At 41.6% G+C, this 27,830-nt stretch overlaps 1 protein-coding gene across 1 annotated transcript in view; it reads left to right on the top strand.

The window, feature by feature from the left end:
* TNIP3 (TNFAIP3 interacting protein 3) overlaps positions 1-27,830 on the top strand; it is a 31,319-nt gene that overhangs the window by 331 nt on the left and 3,158 nt on the right. The window contains exons 2-7 of the mRNA XM_015417089.1: positions 2,587-2,646; positions 3,185-3,250; positions 4,919-5,050; positions 8,253-8,360; positions 21,767-21,886; positions 27,296-27,421. Of these exons, the coding sequence (XP_015272575.1) occupies positions 2,587-2,646; positions 3,185-3,250; positions 4,919-5,050; positions 8,253-8,360; positions 21,767-21,886; positions 27,296-27,421 (612 nt within the window). The remainder of the gene's footprint in view (positions 1-2,586; positions 2,647-3,184; positions 3,251-4,918; positions 5,051-8,252; positions 8,361-21,766; positions 21,887-27,295; positions 27,422-27,830) is intronic.

Genomic DNA, 27,830 nt, shown 5'->3' with positions numbered 1-27,830 from the left:
TAAATGTACTGAGGAAATTTGTTTGATATGTGTTGTCATAATGTGTTTTAAAACAGTTTTTTTTAGTACTCTGCAGGAAAAAATTATTGAAACATATTTTAAAAAATAAAAAACAAAACCCACCATAGTAGCAGTAGTTTCCTACTTCACTTTTGCTTAAATTTGAACATTTCTCAGCTGGAGAAATCTTCAGAACCATCTCACAAATATGAATAGAATCATGGTTCTTATTTGTCACCCAGTGTCCAAGTACTTCAACACGTGTGGATTGTACCATATAGTATTTCAGTTACATATTTGACAGAGTAGTATTTCAGCCCCATAAATTGTGAAGTACTTTAAAATAACATTTGGGTAACTCACATGCAGAGTTTGCCGTGGGAGAGCCACAAATGCCAGGTAGATTTTTAGGGTGCAATCAAATCGCAACATCTGGCAAGCGTAGCGCACCCATGGCCAACCTGTGGCTTCTGGCCGCAGATGGGCAGTTAAAAAGTGCAGCATCTTCAAAAGCCTCCCCTTTCCCTTCCCCAGCCAAGGCAGGCTCAGAGGGAAGCGAAGAGTGGATCTTTCCATTGTATTCTGTGGCCCCATAGAATATATAAAAAAGATGACTCTAGAGAGAAGGGGTTTAAACTTTAAACTCCTTCTCTCTTTGCTTCCCTCTCCCCATCCCGCCTTGGCAGGCCAGCTGGGGAAGGGAAGGGGAGACTTTTGAAGATGCCTCCCCCCCTTTCTGCTTCCCCTTCTGACATCACTTCCAGTGATGTCAGGGGGTGTGGCATATGCTAATGAGCTATTATGCTGGACTTAGAGGGATCATCTATCTGATATAGCAGGGCTCTTATGTTCTTAACTTTGTCTGTATAAAATCCCATTGAACTCAACAGAAGCTTCCTAAGCATTCAGTCCATATCTTATGGTAAATAACTTTGAACTACTTTTGGGTAACCAGCTTTGCTATGGACAAGGCAGTGACAGTCACCAAGAAAACAAGGACTGATGTCAAACCAGAGAGCCTCTTCAGTAGAAACTGAACATGGGGAGGATTTTTCCATGCCCAGCAGAACCAGCAGATGTATAGAATAGCAGCAAAACCAATGTCACTGTGGCAATGTCAGCTCAAGAAATCCAAGCAAAGGGGGGGTTGTGAGACCAACACAGCCAACACATGTACAGAGTGCCCAGCAGAAATAGTGCATGCACAAAGTGTCCAGCAGAACCAGTTCACGAACAGAGATGATGCTTCCATCCTCCATTGTTTTCAATGGAGGGGCGGGAAAAGAAGGCATTTAAAGGAAGGCACCAGGTTTTGCTGGGCACTAGTACATTGCACTGGTATTCTGCTAGGCTTGCAACCCCTCCTTGCTTGGATTTGTTAAACTGACGTTGCCAGAGTGGCACTGGTTCTGCAAAAATGCCCCCCCCTCATTTTTTGCTACGGAGACTCTCTGGTTTTATATTAGTCCCTGCTTTTTTGCTGTTTTTCCCTCCTTTGGAAATAATGAAGATGGGGGCACCTTCTTTGGGAGCCCATAGAACTGGACTCCCTGGTCCAATCTGTTTGAAATTTGGGAGGTCTTTTGAGTAGAGGCCCCAGAATCTATGCTGAAAATGTGGTGCCTTTACCTAAAAAAAAAGTCATCCCAGACCCCCACATACCCTCAGATAGATTTCCATTATAGCCCATGGGGATCATTGAGTATAATGGTCCCCATAGGCTAAAATGGAGCTGAAGGCATTTAAAAGTGTCACAGTCCCTTTCAATGCATTTGTGAAGCTGCAGCTTTGCCCAGAAAGACATTTAAAAAGAGCGCACTCTGTTAAAATGACATTTAACTGTGGCTATTCCTCCCCCCCCAGGATTGGCTATGCTTGATAGCCAAAAATACACTCCCCTCTATATCCAGCTGAAAGAATAACCAATAAATACCAATAAGGTATTTTCTGGCTATTTTTTTTTCCAGATCAGAAATTCTAACTCAAGTGAAGCTGTTGGCTTTCTTTTTTTCTTTAATTGTTTAACCTTTTGCATTAAATTACTTTATGCGCAAAGCAAAATAATCATATATTTGGTGTCATATGGATTCAAAGAACTCATTTTATGCTTTTTATGTTCAAACATAAGAAAACCAAGTCCAGCAAAGCAGACATATTTTTGAATGAAGATCCATTTTTTAGTTATGGAGAGTTCCAGTAAAATGTAGGAAGAGTTAAGCCGCTTTACACATTTTTAGACAATTTTATTAACTAGTTCTTAAAAGTACATGGCATACCAAGCATTCTTTTCAAAAGAAATTGTTGGAGTCTGTTGTTTTTATGTACAAATGGAGTGCTAACTGGAAATACTGAATAATTTCCATATAATTGCTGTTGTATGCTTTGTAAACTTAGTTGTGATTTCCTAGCATACAGTGGAGTACAAAAAAACAATCCTTTCATTTTTAAGCACAGCAGTTTTTCATTGTTTAGTTTCAAAAATTAGAAGTTAGTAAATGTTCTGTCTGCCATCAAGTTTAAATGGATTAAGTAGATTGCAGTTAACTAATCTAATTTTTCTTTTCAACGCACTTGTTGACAAAAAAGAATGTATCCACACGTATGCTGGAGGTGCAGATTATATCTCTGGAAAAACAGAGGCAAGAGGTAATTTTAATCATTCTTTTTTGGACACTTGAGCTGATAAAGCACAGCAGTTAACCTTGATTATAAACGGAGGTGGATCCTTCTAAACACCTTTGCCCTACTACAGAAACTGTGGGTTGGATCCCGTGAACTGAATGCAATGTGTATGTGGACTGTATATCTTCACATTTAAAGGCATCTGAAGAACCACCACGAACATCTATGAATTTTGATACAGTTTGTGGTGGTTCATGGTGGTTTGTGAAGAGCAGAACACAGGGGTTTCCAAAGCCGCAGGGAGCAGAAAGCAGGAGTTTCCGAACAGCTGAGTGCCACAAACCACAAACTGAACCTCAAAAATGTGGTTCATGCCCATCCCTGGACAGACCTTTTTAGTAATAAAAACGTTGCTATTTTTAAATGTTTCCTGTCCTCCTGAGCTTTTGAAGATAGGGAAAATGAAATCACTAAAATAATATATCAAACAATTAATATATTAAAAGATTAAAACACAAGATGACTGTTGCATTTTAAGAACATGACTGATTAATAATTTCAGCTTTTGGCAGTGAACAATCAATGGGATCAACAGTTCAGGCAGATGAAGCAGTACTATGAACAAAAGGTAAGAAAAAAGGCTGTATTGCTAGACTTAAATTAGATCCTTGCCCTGATTGTGACTGTTGCTTGATTTTTTTTTTTTTGTGGTACTAGTTAAAAAACACAGTCCAGCATTTCTTCAGCTGTATTAAAAAGGGTGCTTGGATTAAAATGAATACCAGTCACCATGTGCATTGAAGTTATAACCCAAACTAGCCAGAATAGCAAGGATTTATTTATTTTACTTCATTTATACCATGCCTTTGTCCCCACTGGGAACACAAAGTGTCTTACATAATTCTGTTCTCCATTTTATCTTCATAGCAACATTTAGTTGTTTTAAATATTTTTATATGTTTGTATTTTAAATGCTGTTTTTAATATTTGAAATGCTTTAATGCCTGCTGCCTTGGAGATCCTGAGCTGGGTAAAAGGCAGCATGGAAATGTTTTAAATAAATACATAAGTGAATCCTGCAAGATAGGTTAGGCTGAGACTGTGTGACTGGCCATGTCACGCATGTTACCCACCCAGCAAGCTTCCATAGGGCTGCCAGATGATGGCTGATTCCAAGCAGGAGATGGGAGGGTGGGGACAGAGGATGGCCTGTCAATGTGATGGCATGTCGTCATGCCCAAGGAGAACCCAGAAGTGACATCATGCTGCTCTAGGAATAACTGGAAATGCTATGGAAACACAATAGAGTTTGTGCTGATTCCTAGAGCAGCATGATGTCACCTCTGGGCTTTCCCCAAAAGTGACATCATGCCATCATGCCAATGGCAATGATGGAACAGCAGCATGAAGCAGGGGTTGCCAACCAACTGAAATCTCCTTTACTGAAACTTTAGTTCATTTCCTATCTAAACCATTTCTGTTCCATTAAATGTAATGAAGCCCCCATTCTAGGTCTTCACATTGTGGGTCCGACTCACAAGCCAAAAGTGGGTTGTCCTGACTTAAAGGACGACACACCGCCATCACCACCATTTTCTACCTTTTCAAATTTCTTTGGAGAGTCAGCGTGGTGTACTGGTTAGAGTGCTGGACAAGGATCTGGGTTAAAATCCCACGGTGCTATGAAGCTTGCTGAGTGACCTAGGAGTTGGACTAGTCACTTTTTCTCAGCCTAACCTACCTCACAGGGTTGTTATGAAAAATTAAGGCAAGGAGAATAATGTATGTCACCTTGAGCTCCTTTGAGGAAGGGTAGAATAAAATGTATTCATTAATAATAACAATATGCTGTTCTTGCCACAGTCCTTGCAGCTGCTCTGCAGAGTAAGCCAGTGCTCATACCCTCACTTTGCAGATGGAGGAATGTTAAGGGGAGGGAGCTGAGAATGAAAAAGGGTGGCTTACTTGCTTAAATCAGTGGGATTTGATAACTGAGGTGAGATTTGAATGAGTGACTGCTGCACACAGTTCAGACAATTCAGTTTCGGAACAGCCTTGTAATATTTCTTGAGACTATCATTAGGTCTCTGAAGTGGCTCCTATTTTTGAAATGTTGACCTGGCAACCCTAGTCATCCAGTCCTGCTCTAAAACAGTATGTCTGTAACTTGAGGCATTCCTTAGATTCTCACACTGGCCATTGTATTACCCAACTAGTTACTGATTGCTGATATTTCCTGGTGAAATTGTTTTGAGAGAAATTGGTATATCTTAACTTTGGTTTTGTGATCACGCAGGTCACAGAACTGAAAACAAAACGTGAAATAATGCAAAAGAGTGTCAAGGATCTGGAAAAGGAAAGGCACCAAGTGCAGAAAGAATGTCAAAGGCTGGAAGCCCTGGCAAGGGATCAGTACTTACAGGAAATGGTAGGAGGGCTATGTTATTTTATCCTTTGTGTGAGTACTTACATGCCTGGATGCCAATATGTAATGCATTGATCTGGTTTGTGTGGTTGAAGTCTATATGTTGTAATCTCTCACCAGCCCTGCCTGTTCATCTACTCTTTTTAAATTCTGTCTTCTTTCATTTTAATCTATTTTATCACTTTTTCTTGCATTCCCCTCCCCCGCCCCAGCCAGTTGGGAGAGTTATTATGCAGGAGATTCTGAAATTCAGGCTTTGCTTTTTCTTCTGAGCAATTATGGTCAGATTCTTCTATCCTGGATAAGGATAAGGAACACTAATGGAGTCCATCTTTCACTCCTCTGCACTGTGTCAGCTTTCAGTGCTTTCCCACTTATCAGTCTTTTGCCCCCTTACCCTGAATGACAATACAACACACATTTTTAGGTTTAACTAGGAATTATTATCAGCAAACAACTGATCTGTAACTTAACCATTCTTAAAGCATGGGCTCTAACAGGCTTGCTAAGCGAGCCTCTCAAACTGGGCAGCCCCATCCCAGCTAAGATCCAGGTTTGGATGTTTCCCAAGCCTTTCTCTTCAGGCCCACACCTGGTTTGCATAGAGGGGAAGGAGGAGCACAGGCCCACCCCAGACTGTACAGCCTTAGTGCTTGCCATGTGTCCCCTCTCAGCCCTGAGGAGGCCATCCCCAAGTCACCCAGACTGTGTAGCCAATAGGTACCCAGATGAATCACAGATGCTCTCAGGGTACTTGCCAATTATAACTTCTTAGCTGGTGCTTTCCAGCCAACAGAGGGTGTTAGCCTTGGCTTAACTCCCCACCAACCCACCGCACACCAAAAGGCCACACAGGCCTCCCTGCAGATCAGCTAGAAACATATCGGTCCCACTGGCCGATAAAGGTACTCCATCGCCATGGAACAGATGCGGCAACAAGAATTTGATCCCCAGGTATGGAATAACTATTCCACCTCCAGAGACCACCGACCTGCCAATGACATTGTTCAACCACTACCTGGCTTTTTACATTTTGGCTGGGTAGGAGGCACCCCTCCAAACCCTCTGGGGCAACAAATTGGACCAAACTACCAAAACACCATGAAACAAGCAGTAATTAACTTGAAGTTTGTGAAGGATCTCATGCAGCAAGACTAGCACTGACCTGTTGCTCCGATCATTGTTGCCTAAATGCACAACTACAACCTGGAGAGGTGCTCCTATGCTCTTGCACTCGTGAAGGAGAAGTAACAGCTGGCTCCAATGCATGCCTCTCTTCCCCAACCATTCAACAGAGGCCATATCTCCAATACCTAGCTGGGAACTGATGCTGGAGCAGCTGGCCCTTCATTGCCCCAATACACAATGTAATGTCCACAAATCAACATGTTAGTCATGGCCGGGCTTGTGCCACACCCTGTAAAACAGCAAATGATTAATGCCTTCAATGCTTTCACACGTAAGTGTGATACACTTTGGACTTCCACCATCCAAGCTGCTGAAGCTTTGCTGAAGAGGTGTCCAAAGAGATATGCAAGGACACCTCCAACAAAACAACCTTACACCAGAAAGACACCCTACTGAAGCTCTGCAGAAACTCTAACCAAACATGAAGGTTGGCCTTAATCTCGCCAGAAACCTGAATCCTATGATGTGGACTGCATACTTCTTTCAAACAACCACTGATTCTGTGCAAGAAGGTGTGGCCTGGTGCCATAACCCTACTTGTGAAATGCAGACGCCCCAACAAAACCTACCACTCCTTAAGCATGAGGCTCCTTTGACTCACAGGGTGTTTTACTAGAATCTCTAATTCAACTACCTTGTCCCAGGTCAACACAGAAAGTTCCCTGATTGAATCAATCTGAACACCTAAGAAGGAAAGAACCAAGCTCAGACCCTCAGTTTTCTCCTCTGCAAGAGGCACACCCAAGTCCGCAGCAAGGTCCTGAAAACCCAACATAAACAACTGACACTCATCTGTCCCTGGCTGGCTTGCAAACAAAAAATCATCTAAATAATGAACCGCATTTGAGGTATTTACATGCTGTCTAAATGCCCACTCCAACAAAGTGCTGAACTTCTCAAAGGCTGCACATCAGCAACAACCTGTCAGTGTCAAACAAACCACCAAAGGTGAAACCCAATAATTTGAAATCATCAGGATGTATTGGTAGTAAACAGAACACTTATATCACACTTGCCCATAAGGGCACCTTGTCCACAGCATGAGGTCATCGAAACTGCCTTATCAGAAGAGGCATAATGCGCCGTTGCCAGATCCTCAGAAATTTGATGGAATCCCTATGGGGATACGACAGGTGATGGATTAACTGATACTCTCCCTTTGATTTCTTTGGTAGTCTTCCCAACAGGGATATACGCAAAGTCATCTTTTTTACTAGTACAATAGCATTAAAATAAAGCATGCAGGTTTTCTGTGCTTTCCAATAGAGCCAGAGCTACCATTGTGTTGTATTTTACTATTGCTAGGGACTTAAGTGATGGAGGGGAAGTCAGTCATATGAAGACTATCCCATGGCACTTATGAGACGACCATCCACCAGGCTCTTCTAGACTGCATAAAGGGGATTATTTTGTCAGAGGCTTCCAAAATGCTATCCCATAGACTCAATAAACTCCCAGTCTACCATTATGGTAGGCAGAATTCCTGTCACTGTCTACTGGCAACAGCAACCTGCAAAAATTGGCAGTCATACCCAGTGAAGTTCATGTATCTCCCCCACCCCCACCATTTTGGAACAGTGGTACTTGGATTATGATAATTTTACAAGATGTTATTGCTACGGTTTTACAAGATGTTATTGCTATGGTACTCCATCCATGACAGTCACTGATATTTTCTTGGGGGGGGGGGTTTGTACAGGCATATCTTCTAACAACAAGGCCTTCAGGGTGGTATTTATAGATGTGAACAGATCAGCTCTATATTTTTTGGCTACCTCATATAGTTTTATGGGCTATATGTGCCGCAAGAGAGCCCAAAAGGTCATCAATGGCTTTAGAATATCTGGGACGAGCTATCCATCAATTTTGGTGTTGCTTTCTTTCTGAAAATTTTGTCACTGGGAATAATAAAAAAATAGATCACAACTGTCAGACTGCAGTCTTTCTGAGGGGGGAAACCCTGAGAAATGCAACCATCTGCACTTTTTCAGCATATCTATGTGTTTTTACATTCCAGAGAGACAAAGAAACCCTTAAGGAAGAGAACAGGCTTCTGAAAGAAGAAACTGCCTTGGCAAATGCAAAGAAAATACATTATGAATGTGAAATTAATCGCCTCAACAAGGTATGAATAATTCTTGTTTCAGTATTTCTGTTATCGATTAGAAATCCTTGCATAGTACATAAATCCGTTTGGCAATATTGGACTGTAAAGTTTCTTTTTTCTGCTACCTGCTGTGTTAATGTGGGCATAGTGGTAGAATGAATTCCCACTTTGGGTTGCTAACCTCCAAGTGGGGCCTAGAGATCTCCTGGATTACAGCTGATCTCCATTGGTTCCCCTGAAGAAAAAGGTATAGAGCAGTAGTGTCAAACATATGGGCTGCGGTCAGGGACCGGCCCATCCAGGGCTCTTATCCAGCCTGTGAGCAATTGGTACAAGAGAGGGAAGGCAGGAGGCTGTTGGGGGGGGACAAATGGGCATACGCTGTGAGGTGTGTGGTTGATGCTGTCAAGAAACAGAGAGGAAATGGCTAGGGGATGGAACTAAGAGGATGAGGTAAAATAGTGTGGAGGGAATAGCAGCAAGGGCGGAGAAAGAGGAGGCATGGTTTTCCCCCTCCTGCCTCCTCTGAGCACAGCTCAGTGAGGATTGATGAAGCCACTGCATGGGTGGCAGAGCCAAGCAGCTGGCACTGCCACTGCCACACCAACCGGCTTTGGGGTTTTTTTAAAATAGCGACTGTGAGTGGGGATGCCGAGAGTGGATGTGTGGATCTGTGGCTTGCTGATGAAGGGATGGGGCTAGCAGGGGGAAAAGGCAGAGGGCCGGTGCGCGGATTGGGAGGCAACTGGGCTGTCTTGTGCATGTTGCTCTGAGGAGAAAGATTTCCCGGGCTCAGAAGTGAGTGGAGGAGCAAAGGGGAAAAGGGGCGCCACTGTTGCTGCAGCACATCTGAACAGCCATGGAGCTGGGAGGCAGAGTGAGTTTCAGGGCGGGTGGGGGTGGTGGCCTTCCTTCTTCCCCCCACCTGTTCTCACCCCATGAGGGAAAAGGGGTTGTGATAGGACAAAAAGTGCCCCCTGGAGGTTTTGGAAACAGCCTCTCCATCAGGCTTTCCCTTAGCCCCTTTGCTTCTGTGGGAAATGTAGGAACAATGAAAACCTGGGGGGGGGAGCCAGGTTTAGACCTCCCCTCTTCCTGAGCCAAGACCCTGTCGTATGGGTCACCCAGGGCCGGTTGCTCAGCCTGGCCCACCTTACAAGGTTGGTAGTGGTGGGGACGGGGCAGTTGAGGGTGAAGTCCAGTGTGCCTCCTCGAGAACCTTAGAAGTAGGATGGGGGAAGAGAGGAAACAAAGAGTGAGAGATGGATTGTAGTTGTGCTCAGTTGCTGGGGCTGGGCATTTGGGATGTGCATGCTGAAAAAACTACCTTATTTACTTGCAAGGAAGATACCTTGTCTCCTAAAAGTGCTCTCTCTATAAAAACTAACTAATTTGTATGGAAATGTAAGATATCCCCCTTGGGAAAAACCTAGTCTTGCATGTGATTAAATACATTTATTAGGGCTTTCGTGCATTCCTCAGTAAATCAATTGCTTTCAATGCTAGGAATCAGTTGCTTTTGTTTGTATTTTGAATTTTAAAAATTGCTAATGGGGTAATCAGTTGTAAAGTTTATATCTCTGGTACCTGGCATTACTTTTTATGGCACACATGGCCCAGCCTGACAAAGTAACATTTATGTCAGATCTGACCCTTGTAACAACTGAGTTTGACAGTTCTGCAGAGTCATTGAATTATAGAATCATTATTCTATGGCTCTATAGCATTAATACCCCACTGAGGTCCCTCCATAAATCCCATTCCGAAACCTCCCATAATTTCCCAACCTGGAGCTGACAGCCCTATTCTCACTTCCAATCCATAGGTGTAGGGCAGACAGAAGACTGTTATAAGGGAGAGTTATTTTTCCTCCACAGCAGGCAGGGATCTCTGGCTTTTCATCAGTACTTACCTGCTTCTCACTTCATGTGATGTAAAATATAAAATGGGAGCTTTATATCAATAAACATCCTTTGGACCTTTATCACCTATATCTATGGTATGTTTGCAGATTTGGATCTCACTTCTGAGTGTACCGTTGGCTCTATGGACAGTCTTCTCATCCTTCATCAGATATCTCCCTGTTCTCCCATTATCTTTTGTATTTTGTAAGATTCTTTTGCATGCTATTTTACCCACTAACTCTTCAGTGAAATGCTGATTTTTGCAAACCTTTATGTGACAGGAAATTTAGATACCACTTGTGATTTCCTAGCTTCTACAAGATATTTTAACTTCACTGTTTCAGTTCTGTAAAGCTGCACTACTTAAGTGGATCTGTAAGTAGTACTAGGACATTTCTTACACACCCAGGGAAATGCTGATGCCACCTTGGAGGCAGGCAGCAATTTTTCTCCAGGCCAGTTTGGCCTATGATCCTGGAGGTTTTTTGCCATCATCTGGGCAGGTAACAGAGGTCACTGAGGGTGTGAGTGGGGGGGGGAGATATTTGTGAATTTCCTGCATTGTGCAGGGGGTTGGACTAGATGACCTTGGAGGTCCCTTCTAACTCAATGATTCTGTGATTCTGTTTAATGACTGGTTCAAATGTGCTGCATGGCCAACAGATTTCCCCCACAAGATTACACAGTTATTGGTTGGTGCACATGTCCCTGATTGAACAAATTAAATACTGTGTGAAGAACACACACACACATCAGTGCATGAGGTAGCAGTGACTTCCATGATCCTGATAGCACTTCTTGGATCTGCTTGGAGAATAAGAATCAGTGTCATCCTACATGATGCACACATTGCAATGTGCTTTCAGTTCATGTGGTATTTCCTTATAAATGTAAAAGCACAGAGAAATGTTGGTGGACTGTTCAGCGTGAAAACCTTTGTCTTCAAAGAAACACAGAGGTTTTTCTGTTGCTTCTTTTTAATAACAAATAGTTAAGATTTCACTCCTAATATTTTATATTGAAATGCAACTTTCCAATATAAGGTAGATCTATGCTATATTAAAACATTTAAGCTGATCCTCTAATATGGCTGTGTGTGTATTGAGAGAAATCATATATATAATTCATTGTACTAGAAAAAATAGCCTTGATCAAACTCTCACAACTTTACAATTCTCAGCAGCAGAAACTGTGATGTTTGAAATGCTAAACTATGAAGGGGGAGAATAAACCCCAGTTTAGCCACAAACAGCTGATAGGAAGTTCTGAGATCAGTGGTTCCCAACATTTTTAGTTATGAGGACCCCTTTTAAAGATTTTTTTTTAAAATGCATGGACCTCCTCTATAATAGTAGTGGTACTATCATTACCTGTTGATTGAGAAAATACATAATGACAAAAAGATCCAAATGTCAATGTGTGCTGCACGTACAGATTCACGGACCCCTCCTGGAGTCCCTAGTCCGGAGTTTGGGAACCATTGATTTAGAGTACAATGGTTCCAGGCCTTGTGTATATACACAACCTTGGTTGTTGGAGCAGGGAAGGGAATTGCCTGTGCAGCAACTCTTCCTGTCCACATATGCCCCCTAACTGTATACTACAGATATGCCATATGTTTCTCAAAAATTGTAAAAAGGAATAAAGCCAAGAACTGAGATTAATGAACATAGTTTCAGCAAGAGCAAGAATATAATGCAATGGCTTAAAAAAAAAGTCCTGGTAAACCACAAGCACTTCCTCAGGAAACAGAAAAGATAGCTCACTCTATCTCAGTTTGAAAACTAGCTCTGCACTAGAGACAAGACACAAAACTTTAGACAGGAAAAATACACATTGCTATTAGTAAAATAAAAATGTTAGTATTACTAGTAAAATTACAAATAGATTCTTACAATGCACTATGGATGAAGAAAGAAAATGAAATTTCACAAGCTAGCATTCAAAAAGAAAGAAGAGGCATATGAAGTTGTACTTTTACTCACAAGGCAACCTTTTTAAGGCATGACTAAAAACTTCAGTGGGAAGGTAACAGCGTTCTGTGCACCTTGGTGTTTAGTCATGCCAGTCACATGACCACGGAAACGTCTTCGGACAGCGCTGGCTCTTCGGCTTTGAAACGAAGATGAGCACTGCAACCCTAGAGTCGGATTCGACTGGCTTTCGAGAAAGGGAACCTTTACCTTTACTTTTTAAAAATTCTGAAAAATCTGAGGATGGCAGAACTGCCAACCATGCATGCAAAATAAGTTATAGAAAATCCCTCTGCCTTATTTGATGCGATTTGTGCTTTATGGAATAATATAGTTATCACTCAGTTTTACAAATCAAGGGTTTTTTTTACAGATGCGTACTTCATAATTTTGTATGTATACCGGATGAATGTAACTTTTCATGTATGTGTGGGGGGAACCTGTTATAGCATTAAAAAGTTATTTTATTAGCAACTGAGACTTCAATCTGCATGCCAATTTTCCCACGATTCCTTTGATCCAATGCTTCCTTTCTACAAAGTGAAGAGAAGCCTTGCTCCGGTGGGAGAAGCCTTGCTCTGGTGGAGGAAGACTGGTTAGTTGGAGGAAGCAGAGTGCCCAACGCTGACTTTGAAAGTGCTGGGAATTTGGGGGGGGCGGGTTTCCTGGGAAAGGCAGAATTTGAATGAGACGTTATATCACTTCTGGATGATGCTCTAGGCTGTCATAGAGTGTCACTATGTGGAGATCATTTTTTCCTCCCTCTCCTCAATTCCTTCAGCAGAGAATTTGGCAGTAGGGGTGAGTCATTCCCCACCCAGAGTGGGTTAACGGGATGGCTAAAAAGAAGAGAATTGTTAGATTTAACTCTGCCAGTTGGAGAATTCTAACTCAAGATCCAAAGTAAAGTCTTAAATTGAGGAGCAGCGGTTGTAACACTGTAGAACATGGATCAGACAATCCCTCATGCTCCATCAGATGCTGTTTTTGAGCATAAGAATGTAAGAAGACCATAAGAGCTTGCTGGATCAGACCAGTAGTCCTTCTAGGATTTTGTACAGACAGGGTAGTTCCGGACCTTCAGAACAGGGTGGGCAGCCTCCACGTGGTAGCTGGGGGACTCCTGGGTTTACAACTGATCTCCAGGCAAAAGAGATCAGTTCATCTGGAGGAAATGGCTGTTTTGGAAGGTGGACTCCGTGACATTGTACCCTCCCCTCCCCAAGCCCCACCCTCCCCAGGCTGCACCCCCCAAAATCTCCAGGTATTTCCTAACCTGGAGCTGGCAGCTTTACTCCAGAACGATGTTGTCAGCTGAATTACACATACTCAGTGTGTGACTGCTGCCAAAAATCCCAGAGAGGTAGCGTGTTAATCTATTGTTGCAATGGAAAACAAAAGTCCAGTGGCACCTTAAAGAATAACAAAAGACCAAAATGCTGCTTAAAAATTCCCATGTCAAGTTGTTGCCCATAGAGGCAGTGTTCTACTTAATTGGGGGAATTAGCTTAAGAAGACAGAGCAAGAGGCGGGTCACTGGGATCTCCACCAATGTATACCAGGATTTCCCCCCTTTAAGTATGAAAACCCAGCCATGGAGGAAGGATGCATTTGCACACAGCCTTACTAATTTATTTGGCATGAATTCCCTATTCAAACAGTCTGCTTGGTTAGAAATATAACATGAAGGGTCCTTTATAAAGCAGCACACTTTTGCTTTATTTATTTATTTTAAAATGTATACACAGTCAGCAAATGGGTTCCTGGGCAACTTACAAAATTGTCCTACTCCCATAAAGTTCTTGAAAAACAGACTATTAAACAGCTATGAACAATCAAATCGGCAACAAGAGGCATGAAAGCAATTGCCATTCCATCCAGGAGTTGGCAGAATTAAAATCCAAACTGTAATGTATTGAAATGATTACATGAATCACCTCATAGGACTCCCATGTTAAGCTTCAAGCCAGACCAGGGCTCCTCTGAGCGAACTTCCTATTGGTCGCTTCGTAACAGCGACCAATCAGAACGATACCATTCCCTAGGAGGGAAAGACTCCCATTGGTCTTTATTCTAGCAATCTCATTGGTTGTTATTTGTAAATAGGCGTGGCTACATTAGCCCGGTTATGTTTAAAAGGAGCATAAGCTCCCACTGTTTTCTGTTCTGGTTTCTTACTGAGTTGAGTGCTTGTTCGTTACTTCCAATAAAGCTGAATCACTTGCTGAATCACTCTAAGAGTCCTTTGTTAGTACGATCTAACACAAACTGCAAAAATAAAGCCAGGATTGATCCAAATGAAAGAGAGCTCCAAGGTTTCAGGATCAGGGTCGGGGAGACAGCACCTAAAAGCCTTATAGAATAAAGAAGTCTTCCCCAGTACTGGAAGGATAACAAATCTGGCACTGGACAAGCATCCAGGAGGACAACAATCCACAGCTGGGACAACATGACTGAAAACGCCCTGTTCTGCATTACTGCCTGACTCATTTCTGAGAAAAAGGGCAGGCAGATCAAGGCCTCAGCTGGAGATTGTACTGAATGAGCAGAAATGTACGGAAGAAGACCAGGGATGCCTTATTTTAGATGGGTTCAAAACTGCATCGTTAAGGACATGTTTATTTTCTTTAGTGTCTGCCTAGTTAGCATCCCCTCCTACCTAACATCCCTTGCTCTTTCTGGTTGATTAAAACTGAAATTTATACATCAACACTGATGTGATTCAGCAAGGTAGCTCAACTTGTACGTAAATGTAGAGTTCAGTCTTGGCAAGTTTAACTGGTGGTTGTGATTGCATCAAAGTTCTCAGTATACGTGTGGCATCATGGTATCTTCAAGAACTTGCAGTGGGTAGAGAAACTGAGGCAATGAAGGATATAGAAATCTACCTAAAATGGACAGGAGAATGACGTGGAGAGGAGAAGCTGAAAGAAAAAAATGATTCTGATTGTGACATAAAGGCTTATTTGGATACCAAATCCCCTCACACAGCACGTCTCCCCCAGGTGTAAGCCACATGGTAATAGTAAAAGCCAAAATAGATTTTATGCACATTCATTGCAAGCATCTTTGATTAATGAAACATATTGAAGTCAGGTTCTGATTTGGAAAGAATTAGGGGAACATTTAAACATAAAAGTGTCTTGAGTTTATTAGAATTTACAAAGTCATTGGACTGGATCCTACCAGCTTTTCCAGTGGCCAAAGAGGGAAGAAGGGGCCTCTTTTACCCAACCCCAAAAGTTATGCCAGGGAAGATGGGACCAATGTGGATAAATGTTGTATTAGTTCGTCCTTTTGAACAGTGTTGCATACAAACCTCTTAAAAACCACAGAGTCTAAACCTCCTCTAGTTTCTGAAGGCTTTGGTAATACAACAGAATGTTTACAAAGAGCTTGAGATTGTGCATGTATGTTGAGCAAAAAGCTGGAGTATGCTTATGAAAGTGAATTGGGGGTGGGGCTGATTAAATACTTCCTCTACCACTTCTGAATAGACTGATGGGATTCTAAATTTTGTTTCCTGGGCTGCAGATGCCCAGCCCAAGTGCTGTAGATTTGGTTTTGAAGTTGCAGTCTCAGTAGCACCCATTTCTACATATAATTGCCCATCAAGGCAGGTTATGGCCATTTGGTGGACAAATACAACAATGTAATAGACTTCAGTCCACACTGAACAGTGGGGCAACAGTGGGAGGGCTTCTAGTGTCCTGGCCCCACTGATGGACCTCCTGATGGCACCTGGTATTTTTGGCCACTGTGTGACAGAGTGTTGGACTAGATGGGCCATTGGTCTGATCCAACATTGGCTTCTCTTATGTTCTTATGTTCACACTGACTTTTTAAAAGAATCACTCAAATTGTTCAAATAGATAATAAATTAGTAGATATATGTACCTCAGAGTGCTGATTTGTCATTGCTCAGGGCATTATCAAACAGGATAAAAAAGTAGATATGGGATATAAATTAAATATGAGCTCTAAGGTGAGTACTACAATTTTGGTATGTGATTACCTTAAAATCTATTTTTAAAAAGTTAATACATACTGGATTCTCTGTGCTTTTTTTTGTTGCTTTTTGAGCCTTTAAGTAGTACTGCTCCCTCATTCACTCCCCACCCTTTTACCCACCAAGAGAATTTAGAAATTTGTTTTAAACAAGTGAAATCTAAGATTGCTCATCTTACCACGTTAGAATGTTCTAAACCACTTAGAATTGGATTATTTATGCGCGGAAAACATATGGCAACTGTGGTAAGTGATCGGATCTAGATGTTTATACATTTGTTTCTGTTTTGATGTGCCTGGATTAAGGAACACGAAACATATGTTTAGACATTCCGCATTTCTGACTTTTGTGCTCGAGTGATATTTATGAGTGAAAACTCAGCAGACAAACAATGAAGTGGTACATCTCCCTCTCTGTCTCTCTCTGTATATCTACACTACAAATGGAGAACAGTCCCAGGTCATCTAGGCAGTTGTGTTTCATTTGCTTTGAAGGTTCTCAGTTCTTAGATTTCAGCCACATGTGTTTATGTCTGCAACAGTAAGGCAATATTTATGCAACTAGAGCATCACTGCTCTTGGCCTAATAGAGCATTAAATCTGGTGACTGGAGTGTGATTATGTAGGCATAGGAAGTACATATATTGCTTACACTAGTTCAGATGTGCACATTGCATAAAGCTTGAGAATGCAGTTATAGCTTCAAAATAAATTTCAAAGACTTTTTGAATTTGCACCCCTGTTCTGATCTTAAGGCCCTCTCTTTAGCTATGAAGCTAGTATGCAGTTCTGTGTAGCTTGCTGTTGTTTATGGGGACCTGTGGACTGAGGTACTGCAAATCTATGAGTGTCATTAAAAGAGAAACAGAACAGGACATCTTAGGCTTCCTCCTAAGACTCACCTAGGAACTATCATTAGAACAAAGGAGCATCTCTTCCTGGGTGCCTGTGTTCCAAAATCAGACCGGGAAAAAATTTAAGCATCTTATTTTAATTATTTTTATCTCCACTCCCAGTTTTTTTAAAACACACACATACAAACATGCTTGCAACAACAAAACATTAAAACCATGTTATTAGAGAACACAATAAGGGCCAGAGCTATAACCAGGGCAAGGCAAGGGAGGTGCTTTCCTTGGGTGCACAAAGCTGAGGGGCATAGAAAAAAGTATAGTGAGACTGAAATAAACATTGTGCTGTTACTACTCTTGTTATTTATTATTTTTACCAAAATAACTACTATGAAAGTATAAGGGAGGCAATTTTATATTCTTGTCTCAGGCACAAAAGGAGCTACTTAACGGCCTCCAATCTTAACTGCTGAGCATATTTGTATGGCAATAGACAGTCCTTTACATTCTTTGATCCCATATATTTTAACAAACACTTTGAACTGAGCCCAGACATGAATTGTTAGTCTGTGTTGTTCTTGAAATATTATGTTTGCTCACACCACACAGAAAAAGTAGTGTTATCTTTGCCGCAAAATTAACAATGCTTTGTGGTGTTATAAATATCAGAAAGTCTTTTTGGTGACAGACACCATTGGTTTACCAATTTAACGACATTCTCTCTCAAAGAGAGATTTACTGAAAAGGTTCATTCTCTTTTAAATAAAACTTGATTTACTGGATAACCTCCTTCACCAACTTCACAGCTTCAAAGTGTACAACTCTGTTAGTCACTATATTAGTATATGGTATCTGGCACACTGAGAGTTTTCCCACTGTTTAAAGGCATTAGTCATGATCAGATATACATTTTATTTCTAATAACAAAAGATAATGGAGAGATAGAAGGTGCTATTTTCTGGCCAAATCAGCACCAGGTATGCACCAATGCATCAATAATGAAATTACTATGACTGTAGAAGAAGAGAAGAGATTGGATTTATACCCCACTCTTCACTCGGAGTCTCAGAGCGGCTTACAAATTCCTTCCCCTTCCCCTCCTCACAACAGACATTCTGTGAGGTAGGTGGGGCTGAGAGAGCTCTGACAGAAACTGCTTTTTTCAAGAACACCTCTGACAGAACCATGGCTTGCCCAAAGTCATCTAGCAGCTGTGAGTGGAGGAGTGGGGAATCAAACCTGGTTCTCCCAGATTAGAGTCCGTGCACTTAAAATTTCTGCCTCGAATTTTTTTGAGCCAAATCCAGACATCAAATAGGACTTTAACATATGTTTGCTCAATATGAGTTAAAGAGGAGTCCTATTTCAATTATATCAATTTGATTAACCAGGATAATTGAATTGTAATATTAGAATAGCCCAAACCTCTGCTATACCATTGATCCTGTGCAGTAGTCAGACATTTTTGGTTTCTTATTACTCCAAATAAAGCTATTTAAAAGTTTTTGCAGTTTCTGCAGTTTCTTATCTTGTGTTATAATTGGGATATTAGTAAACAGGAAGATTATCTTTGGGACTATAGAAATTTTTATAACATCAATTCTGCCCAGAAATGAGACATTCAATTTTGACCAGGTATCTATTTTTAGCTTGATTTCTAGGAATTAGTGGAATATAATTATGTTTGAAGATATCTTTATTACATAAAGATATATTAACTCCTTATATATTAAAGTATTTAAACCCCCCCCCCATTTGACTATATAACATGCCTGCCCTCAGGTCTTTTTTATTAACCTCTAAAAAACAGAGCTTCTGTTTTTCCTACATTAAAGTTGCAGTCACACAGTTGTTTTGATCGGGTTTCACTGCTGTTCCCTCTTGCATTTAAATTTGCTGATCAGACGGACCAATCCGCCTCCTGCGCCGCACTGGGCACACTTGTGCAATCCTCCTGGTTCTCTACCATGTTTTCCTGCACTGGGAAAATCAAGTACTTTCTGGGTACTTGCGCTTTGAATCCGCGATTTTGCCGATCTGGACAGCCATCTCTCGCAATGCTTGTGATTAGGGTCATCTAACTGTTCTTTGCACTATGAAGTCCCCCCCCCCCAGCTTCCACCTTTGAGCGCATGAGCAATCTCGTGCTGAATAAATTCTATATTTAAATATTCAAGCACACATCCAGTGCAGAGCTCGTGGTCCTGTCCGTGGCCGCCCCAGGAGTCCCCGATGCAGCATTAGGAGGGAGGGAGCTCCCAGTGCTGGGGAGCACACCCAGCTTGCCAGCAACACTGGGCCGGCGGCGTGGAAAGTTGCTGGGGGAGGAAGCCAGTGGGTGGGGAAGGAAGTGCTGGGAAGGCTGGCAGGCAAGCGGGCTGTGGAGCCCACCCCAGAAGTCCCTGAAGTTGTGGCGTTAGGAGGGAGGGAGCTCCCAGTGCTGGGGAGCACACCCAGCTTGCCAGCAACACTGGGCCGGCGGCGTGGAAAGTTGCTGGGGAGGGGAGATGGGCAGGCAGGGGGAAGGAAGTGCTGGGTGGGCAGTGGGCTGGCAGGCGAGCGGTCGGCAGAGAGAGGGGCCAGCAGCATCTAGATGGTGCCCAGAGTCTCTTCACAGAATGCTTGCAGTTCAAAGAGGGATGTGTGATCATCCCAACCCGAAAAAATATTCTCGATAAAATTTATACCGGGAACAAATCACAATTACCTTGCTGTGTGACCACAGCCTTCGTTTATAAACAGATACTGACCCAAATTCATCACTTATTTGTGAGTGTTTGCAAGCTGTAAAATATTGGAATGTAATAGTAGCAAGCATTTCAGCTGGTATAGGCTATAGAATTGCTTATACACCAGAACTGTTATTGTTAAACTTTGTTGTATGTATTCCATCTTCTCTTAAAGAACTGATCCTATATGCAGTAACAACTGCTCCTACTGTATCTGCAAGACACTGGAATAAAAATTATCTTCTAAGTCAAAAAGAGTGGTTTTGTATGATTAATTTGATGGTTTATTAAAAAGAAAGCCTCTAAAAATACTAATAATTGGGGACAAGTGGTGAATCAGATGGACAACACAGCTTTCCCCTGCCAGCAGGAAGGAAGGGGGGGAATGTCGTAAAAGGGGTTAAGTGGCTCAGTTTTGCCCTCCCACACTTCAAAGCAGTGGGGAGCTGAACCCAAGGGTTAAATGGTTGGGAGCCATTTAAACTGTCCTGGTCTGCTCCCTGCCCCTTTGGGGGGAGCAGAACCAGTGGGTTAAATGGAGCTTCAAAGCAGTGGGGAGCAGAAGCAAAGGGTTTAAATGGCTCTGATCCATTTAAACCCCTGCTTTCTTTTGTGTACCACTTTCATGGGGAGCAGAAAACAGGGGTTTAAAATTTAAATGGCTCACAAGCCTATATGAACCAGTTCGGTTCACGAACCAGCATATCAGTTTGTGGTTTGGTTCATTGTTCAGCCATGAACCACAAACTAAACCAAACTTCAAACATATGGTTTGTGCCCACCCCTAATATTTTCTGTGCATAAACCAAAAAAATTAAAAAGAAATATATTTGCAGTATTCTGTTGCCAGCCACCAATTTAGCTACTGCATATTGAACACAGTAACATTTTCAAGTCTTCAAGGGTAGCACCACATAAAAGTACACTGAAGTAATCTCACTGAATATGATGAGAGCATAGATACCTGTGGCCAGATTGGGTTTTGGATAAAAGGGTGCAGTTAGCATACTACTGAAGTTCACAAAAGTGCTATGTGCTATGGATGTGAATAAAACTGTGGAGCTCTTGTGTGGATCAATGAGGGCTCAACTGAGAACTTAGCTGCTAAGGAGAGTTTCCCCTTCCTTAGGTCACGGTCACATACATAAGATAAAGCAGGGGGAAGCGAGACTATTTGCTCTGTAGGAATTTGACCCCAGGTTGCGCAATCACACAGTCCTTGGAAGTTGCAGGCACAGCCCGCCACTGCATGATCAGATGCAACCATGAGTGAGTCTGTTGGGTTTTATTGCTGTTTGTTTCCAGTACGCTTCAAAGAGGGATCAATGAATCACATCTCCACACTGAGGTCTCCCTATACAGTTTGTGATGATGCGCGTACCGAGACGGGGGAAAAAACAATGGCACAGAGTCGGGATGTCCTGATCAGACCATCCCGATGCCATGAGAGCGCGCTGGAGTGATCAAACATAGGAAAGTCCACCCATGGCCCGTCACAACCCATTTACTACTGGATTTTCACCAGTGTCTTTTTACTCTGCTTCTGTGGTGGAGCAAAATGGGTTGCCGACGGGTGCGGGGATGCTTCCTAGATGTTCGTGTCTGATCGCGCCCTTTAAATCCACCCAGCATTTGCGCCTATGGTGCAGCTAATTGTGCGTGTGATCGCGACCCTGGTATCTTCCTTAGAACCCAACATTTGGTCAAACCAAGAACTTAGCTGCTGGGGGGGGGGGGAGAGTTTCCCCTTTCTTAGTATCCTTCCCTTGGAACTTCATGTTCCTCTTCAGGTGTCGCTGACTCCCAATAGGACCCTGTTAGTTTTCAAGTTATTACTATAACAGCACGACTAATGATATACTATGTTTAGTTTACAGTGCATAACTAAGATAACGGTACTTAAAGAATGCGTTTTATGTAATGAATATGAAGCATAATGTGTATATTTTATTGATATAGGCCCTTCTGGATGCCTTGAACAACCACAAAGTATCCTCACATGTCCCTAATGTGGATGAATTAGACAGAAATTGTAGACAGGATGAGATGCAGATGCAAATGGAAGTCCTCAGACAACAGGTATGAATGAATGGAGTATTAACCTAAGCAATGATGTAGTGATTTATTTAATCCCAAGGGTAAAATCTGAGGCTTAAAAAAAAGGCTTTGAAAAGGAACATGTTACTGAGCCTCTATAAGTTTCAAAGTTGGCTTAAGGCTGACACATTCAGATATGTTTTGGGATGTACGGATGTTGTTTCTTACATAAACCTGTAAATGTAAAGAATTACTTCACCTCATTTTTTTTCAGCCAGTCAGCCTAAACTTTCTTATGTTTGCATAACAAGACCATGCTCACCTATCAAAAGTTACACATGTAAAATAGCTAACAATAAACCATGTGTTGCTTCTCCATTTTTATCTGACAGTTTTCCTTGTGAATCTTATCTATTTATTTCATTTATATCTCACCCTCTCCCCAATGGGATCCAAAATGGCTTACATCACTCATTCTCCTACCTCAATTTTATACTTACAACAACTGTGTGAGGTAGGTGTGGCAGACTGCACTTTTTAAAGCACTTAGAAGTGCTGTACAGACAGCTAAAGGACTGTGAAGAGTTAATTTATCACAGAAACAGAGAGACTTGAGTGACAGGCTGTTCCAATAGATCTGATTGGTTAGCATCAGCTGAGCAGAGTAAGAGTTCTGAACTGGGTGCGAATGAGAATTCAGTCTGATTTCAGTCCTAGCTGAGAAGAGATGAGCACTGACAGTTTCAGAATTCAGCCCTGACTGAGAACAGTTTAACATCGACAGGAAAACTGGGGAAAGTTGGCAAGGACAAGTGGGTAGTTAGATGGATACTCCCATTTGGGCCAGGACAGATCTTTTAGAGGGAGAAGAAAAATCCCTACCCAGTCAAACAGGGAGTTAGCTCTGAAGGATGCAGAATGCCCTGAATGCCATTTAAGTTGTTTGTTAAAGGGGACTACTGATCCTTCCCTCAGGTTCCTGGGCTGAGCCAACAGCCAAAATATCATACTGTGACAGATTGAGACAGTCAGAGTTCTTCAACAAAGAAGAAAACACATTACTAGGGCAGCTCAGTCAGTAAAGTGAAGGAAAAACAGAGGGAGAATCTTGCCTCTGAGGGAAAGAAGTGGATGGGGCTGTCATAGTAGGTTAAGCTGAGAGTATGTAACTGTGCCAAGGTCACCCTGCAAGCTTCCTTGGCACAGTGGGGATTCAGATTTGGGTCTCCCAGATCCTAGTCTGACATAACCACTTCACTACAGAGAATCTTGTTCTTGTAAGATATAGTTCATTATCCTAAGAGCAGAGAAGAACATGGAGAGAAACAAAAAAGATGAAGTGTCCTCAGGTTATTTACAGTGGCTCCAAAATCTGTGGAGCAGAAGATTGATTTAATCTGTTATGCAATGCTAAACTTCAGGAAAAAGATGTACCCCATGAGTTTCCTTTTATAGTTGAACTCCATCAGTTTAGAAGTCCAGTACTTTTAACCTGAATTGTAAAGTCTGTCATTCTGGACACTGTTAGAATCAGATGTTGAAACACAAATGTGTGTGATAGGGAGACACATGAACTAAAATACTTGTTTCTGTCACGTTTGAAGGACTGAGCCAGATTTTACTCTAGCACATAATGCATGCCACATGCAAAAGGGTAAAACCTTGAATTTGATTGTGCAGTAATGGATTGTACACATAATAAAACAGAGTATATCATTCCCACCCCCTTTCACAAATTCTTCTGAGGGCACTTAAATCTTTTTCTTTTAAAATATGTTTTCTCTAGTTTTATGTGCACCATGGAGTTCACAGTGCACACTGCAGAACAGAAGATTCCAATTCTGTGCTAGAAGGACTCTACGTAATGGCTTCTTTAATTTTCTGAGCTGTCATAAGTTACGATAGTCTCAAGGGTTGGTAGGATACTATAAAAGGGGAAAATATTGGCATTCTTCCTGTCCTCCCCTTTTACTATGGTTTGTGTTTGGAGGTGGGTGGTCAAAGAATATAGCCTGCAGGAGAATTCCTTCAAGACCTAGAAACTGGTAGAAAACTAGCCATAAGTATAAATGTCATAAATTCAGTCATGAGAACAAGGTGAACAAAATCTCCTAAACATCTAGCATAAATTATCAGTGTGCTTCATTTGTTCTTGACCTCATGACTGATGGATGCCCTAAAGTGATGACAGGTTTTGGGGTGTTTTTTTTAAGTCCAGTAATAGATTAATGAAGTTCTCCATCCTCTGTCAGCCAGTGCTGGACCCAGTGCAGCTCTGAAGAAGAGATCTGCCATTCTTCCATCATGCCTATTTGTTTTTCTCTAGATGTCCATTCTCCGTGAACTTCATGCTGGTGGCTTTGAACTGCCAAGTACTGGAGTCATTGCTGCTATTATTGTTATTGGAATCATAATGTCAGAACAGGTTTCTGGGCTAGCAAACATCATAGCAATAAAAATCCAGAGTTGTATGTTTCATATTTGTTGTCAGAAGATAGCTTGAGCATATCAAATAGAATTTTTTGGAAACTTTTAGGATAGGCTGCACATCTCAAGAAGATTGTCCAGAAGCCACAGAAGACAGTACTTTAGTACCAAAGTGATGTCTGCAATGAGTAATGAATCACATTGTTTTAACTTAAGCCTGACTACTTATATGTTGCTGGTCAGTATTTTACTCTTTAAAGAGGATAGCTGCAAAAACATTTGCTGAGTGCAAGGCGGTAGGAACTGGCCTCCAGAGTGATCCAAAGATTAATTCCATCTTCCTTGAAGTTTAAAGGATCACATGAATGAAACAAAACCAAAAAGGCTGAGACAAAGAAAAAGAAACTAAAATATAGCTACACACCTAGTGCTAATGTAAAATATCACATTCCATAAGGATGTTGGCTTGTCTATAAAAATCTACATCATGGCTGCCATTTCTTGTAATCCTTAACATCTGAGAAAAAGGTAAATTTCTCTTCAGGTGATAAGGATGGAAACTATCAGTTGCTATGTGTGTATTTTAGATCCATGGGCATATGAAATATTGTACATCTTGATACTGTACATATATGTTTCATCTCAATATCTTGATATTGTACATACATATTGATCTCAAGAATATTATCACCACTTTCTCCACATCTCAGCGTGAGTAAGGTAGTTATCCCAGTTCCATATATTTCAAAGTATTTAAATTTTTTAAAAATTGTTGCTTAGCAGACACATAGATAATTATTTTTCTCCCTCTACCCCCTTTCATTTTAGGTCCATTCTGTGTACGATGAGTTTTATGTATATTTTTGATAAATTTATGGAGCACTCAGTTTGAATTTTACCACTGAGGAAGGCTTTTAGCTGAAACGTGTTTGGTATTGGTTCTTGTATAAGGATATAATTTGTACCTTTTAACTTGTATTTATGTGATTAGACATTTGTCTTTATATCAGGCTGGTATCCAGGATTTTGTGGCTTGTGGGGCAATTTTTTTTCTGGTAGGGCTATAGATCTCTAAACTGCAAGGTGTCAACCACTTTAGATGACAGTTCTCAGCTGCTGCAAGTTAATCACTTCTGCCAGCCAAAGCAATAATTCTGATAACAAGCCAGCAGGTGGGGGGGTGATGACTCTGATAATCAATAAAACTTACACTTAGGCAGAAAAACTCTCTTGGAGGAGATCAGTCTCTTACACAGAGTTAGATGGTATCCTAGAGGTCACCTACTCCAACCCCCTAGTCAACTACAGCACTCCACTCTGCTTAAAGGAGCACACACCTTTAAAAATGTTTTAAAATGATTGAAAGAAGCATTTACAGGAGAAATTCTTGTGGAGCCATGCCTTCCTGTTGGGCGTGGCCAACTTGGGAGCCAGCCGGAACTCCGTTCCTGTGCGTTTCTGCCCAAAAATAGCCCTATACAGAACCATAGGATTGTGGTTATTAAATGATATTTTAGCACTTTTGAATGTATGTTATATATATTTTGTACATTAGCACTACATGCTTAGCTATATTTTAGTTTATTTTTCTTTGTCTCAATCTTTTTGGTTGCCTTTCTTGCATGGGATTATGTTTTTCTCCCCTTTTTGGGGTTGCGCCAAACAAAACCCAAACAAACAAAAAAGGTTTCAGCAGACACAAAACTACAACTTTTTGCTCCAGGGTACATAACTATTAAATTATATAAGAACACAGGCTGCCATAGAGTGCTATACAGATTATTAGAGTGCTATACAGATTATACAGGCTGCCATAGAGTGCTATACAGATCTCATAAATGTATTCCACGTGCACTAGACAGCCTCTGTCACAGAGTATACTCCCTCTTCTGCTAGCACTTCCATCTGTGCAGGGGAGTCCCTGAAAAACACTGATCTAATGCCAATGGAAATGCTAGGAAGGAGGAGGAGGAGGAGGAGGAGAGTTGGATTTATACCCCCGCTCTTCACTTGGAATCTCAGAGTGGCTTACAATCTCCTTCCCATCCTCGCCCCACAACAGATACCCTATGAGGCAGGTGGGGCTGAGAGAGCTCTGAAAGAATGGCTCTTGAGAGAACAGCTCTGAGAGAACTGTGACTGACCCAAGGTCACCCAGCTGGCTGCATGTGGAGGAATGGGTAATCAAACCTGGTTTTCCAGATTAGAATCCACCACTCTTAACGGCTACACCAAACTGGAAGTACACTCGATGGCGGAAGCTGTCTAGTGTGCACATACTACTACTAACCGAAGAGGCCTCTGAGTGGTTTACAATCTCTTTTCCTTCCCCTCCCCCTCCCCTCTGCCACAACAGACACACTGTGAGGTAGGTGGAGCTGAGAGAGCTCTTTTGTGAACTGCCCTTGAGAGAACAGCTCTGAAAAAACTTATGACTGAACCAAGGTCACACCAGCAACTGCATGTGGAGAAGTGACAAATCAAACCTGGTTCTCCCAGATTAGAGTGCACACTCTTAACCACTGCACCAAAACAGTCTTCTGAAGCATGTTCCTGATCATCCAAAGAAAAATCCTTGATTCACTCTCCTTACTAGCATCCTTTTGCCTTCGTACTTCATTTCCAACCATCTCAAAAACTGAAATGGGATGGAGACCAAATATCAGGGCCAGTGAAGATTTCTTCATTCCATTCCTCAAATACTTCTTAGCAGAAGCACAGCAGCAGCAAGGAAATCAGAGATGGGAAGCAAGCAGAACCCTCTCCCTTCTCTGGCCTTGTCTCAGGCTAAGGCACCTAAGTGGGTGTAAGATAACATGGCAGGCATGTAGAAACTGAGCATGCAACATTATGAAATTGCCAAGAATTGTGTCAGGAAACCATTTGTCTATATGAATTTTGTAAACATTTACCAAAATGATACAGGGACATATTTTTATAGAATTCCACCATACGTCTGTGCTACTTACATTTTGGAACACTTGGGTGCTGCCACTGAATTAATCAATTGAATCCCACTTGTAGGTTCAAATATATGAAGAAGATTTTAAAAAAGAAAGATCTGATAGAGAAAGACTTAATGAAGAGAAAGAAGCACTGCAGAGAATTAACAAGAGGACGCAGTCTCAATTGAAAAAGCTAAATTCTCAGGTATGCATTGATATAAAGGTACCATTGCCAACAATGTTCATTTTTCTCACATTCCATGCAACCCAAGACTTTCTGGCTTCTGTTAACTGACACTGAGTTTTATTTGAGGTCACCACCACCTGAGATGAAATCATTCTGATGTAATGCTGTTAGAGGAATGATGAATAATTTGAATTTCCCCCCCAGATGAAATAAATGGAGCAATCAGTGGGCAAGGGTATAAAAGCTCCCTTGCCATCTCTTCATTTGGATTTGGTTAGCAAGTGTAATGTAAGAAGTGCAGTGCAATCCTGAGAAGAGATCTATACTTCTAAATCAACTGAAGTCAAAGAGCTGTTTAGGACTGCACATTATCAGGGCAATCTTATGAACACATTCTGGGGGTATGCCCCATTGAATAATCTGACTT

This window comes from Gekko japonicus, unplaced genomic scaffold, assembly GCF_001447785.1.
Source record: "Gekko japonicus isolate JY-2015 unplaced genomic scaffold, Gekko_japonicus_V1.1 scaffold814, whole genome shotgun sequence".
NCBI classification, from domain to species: Eukaryota; Metazoa; Chordata; class Lepidosauria; order Squamata; family Gekkonidae; genus Gekko; species Gekko japonicus.
This window is presented reverse-complemented; position numbering and strand designations above follow the sequence as displayed.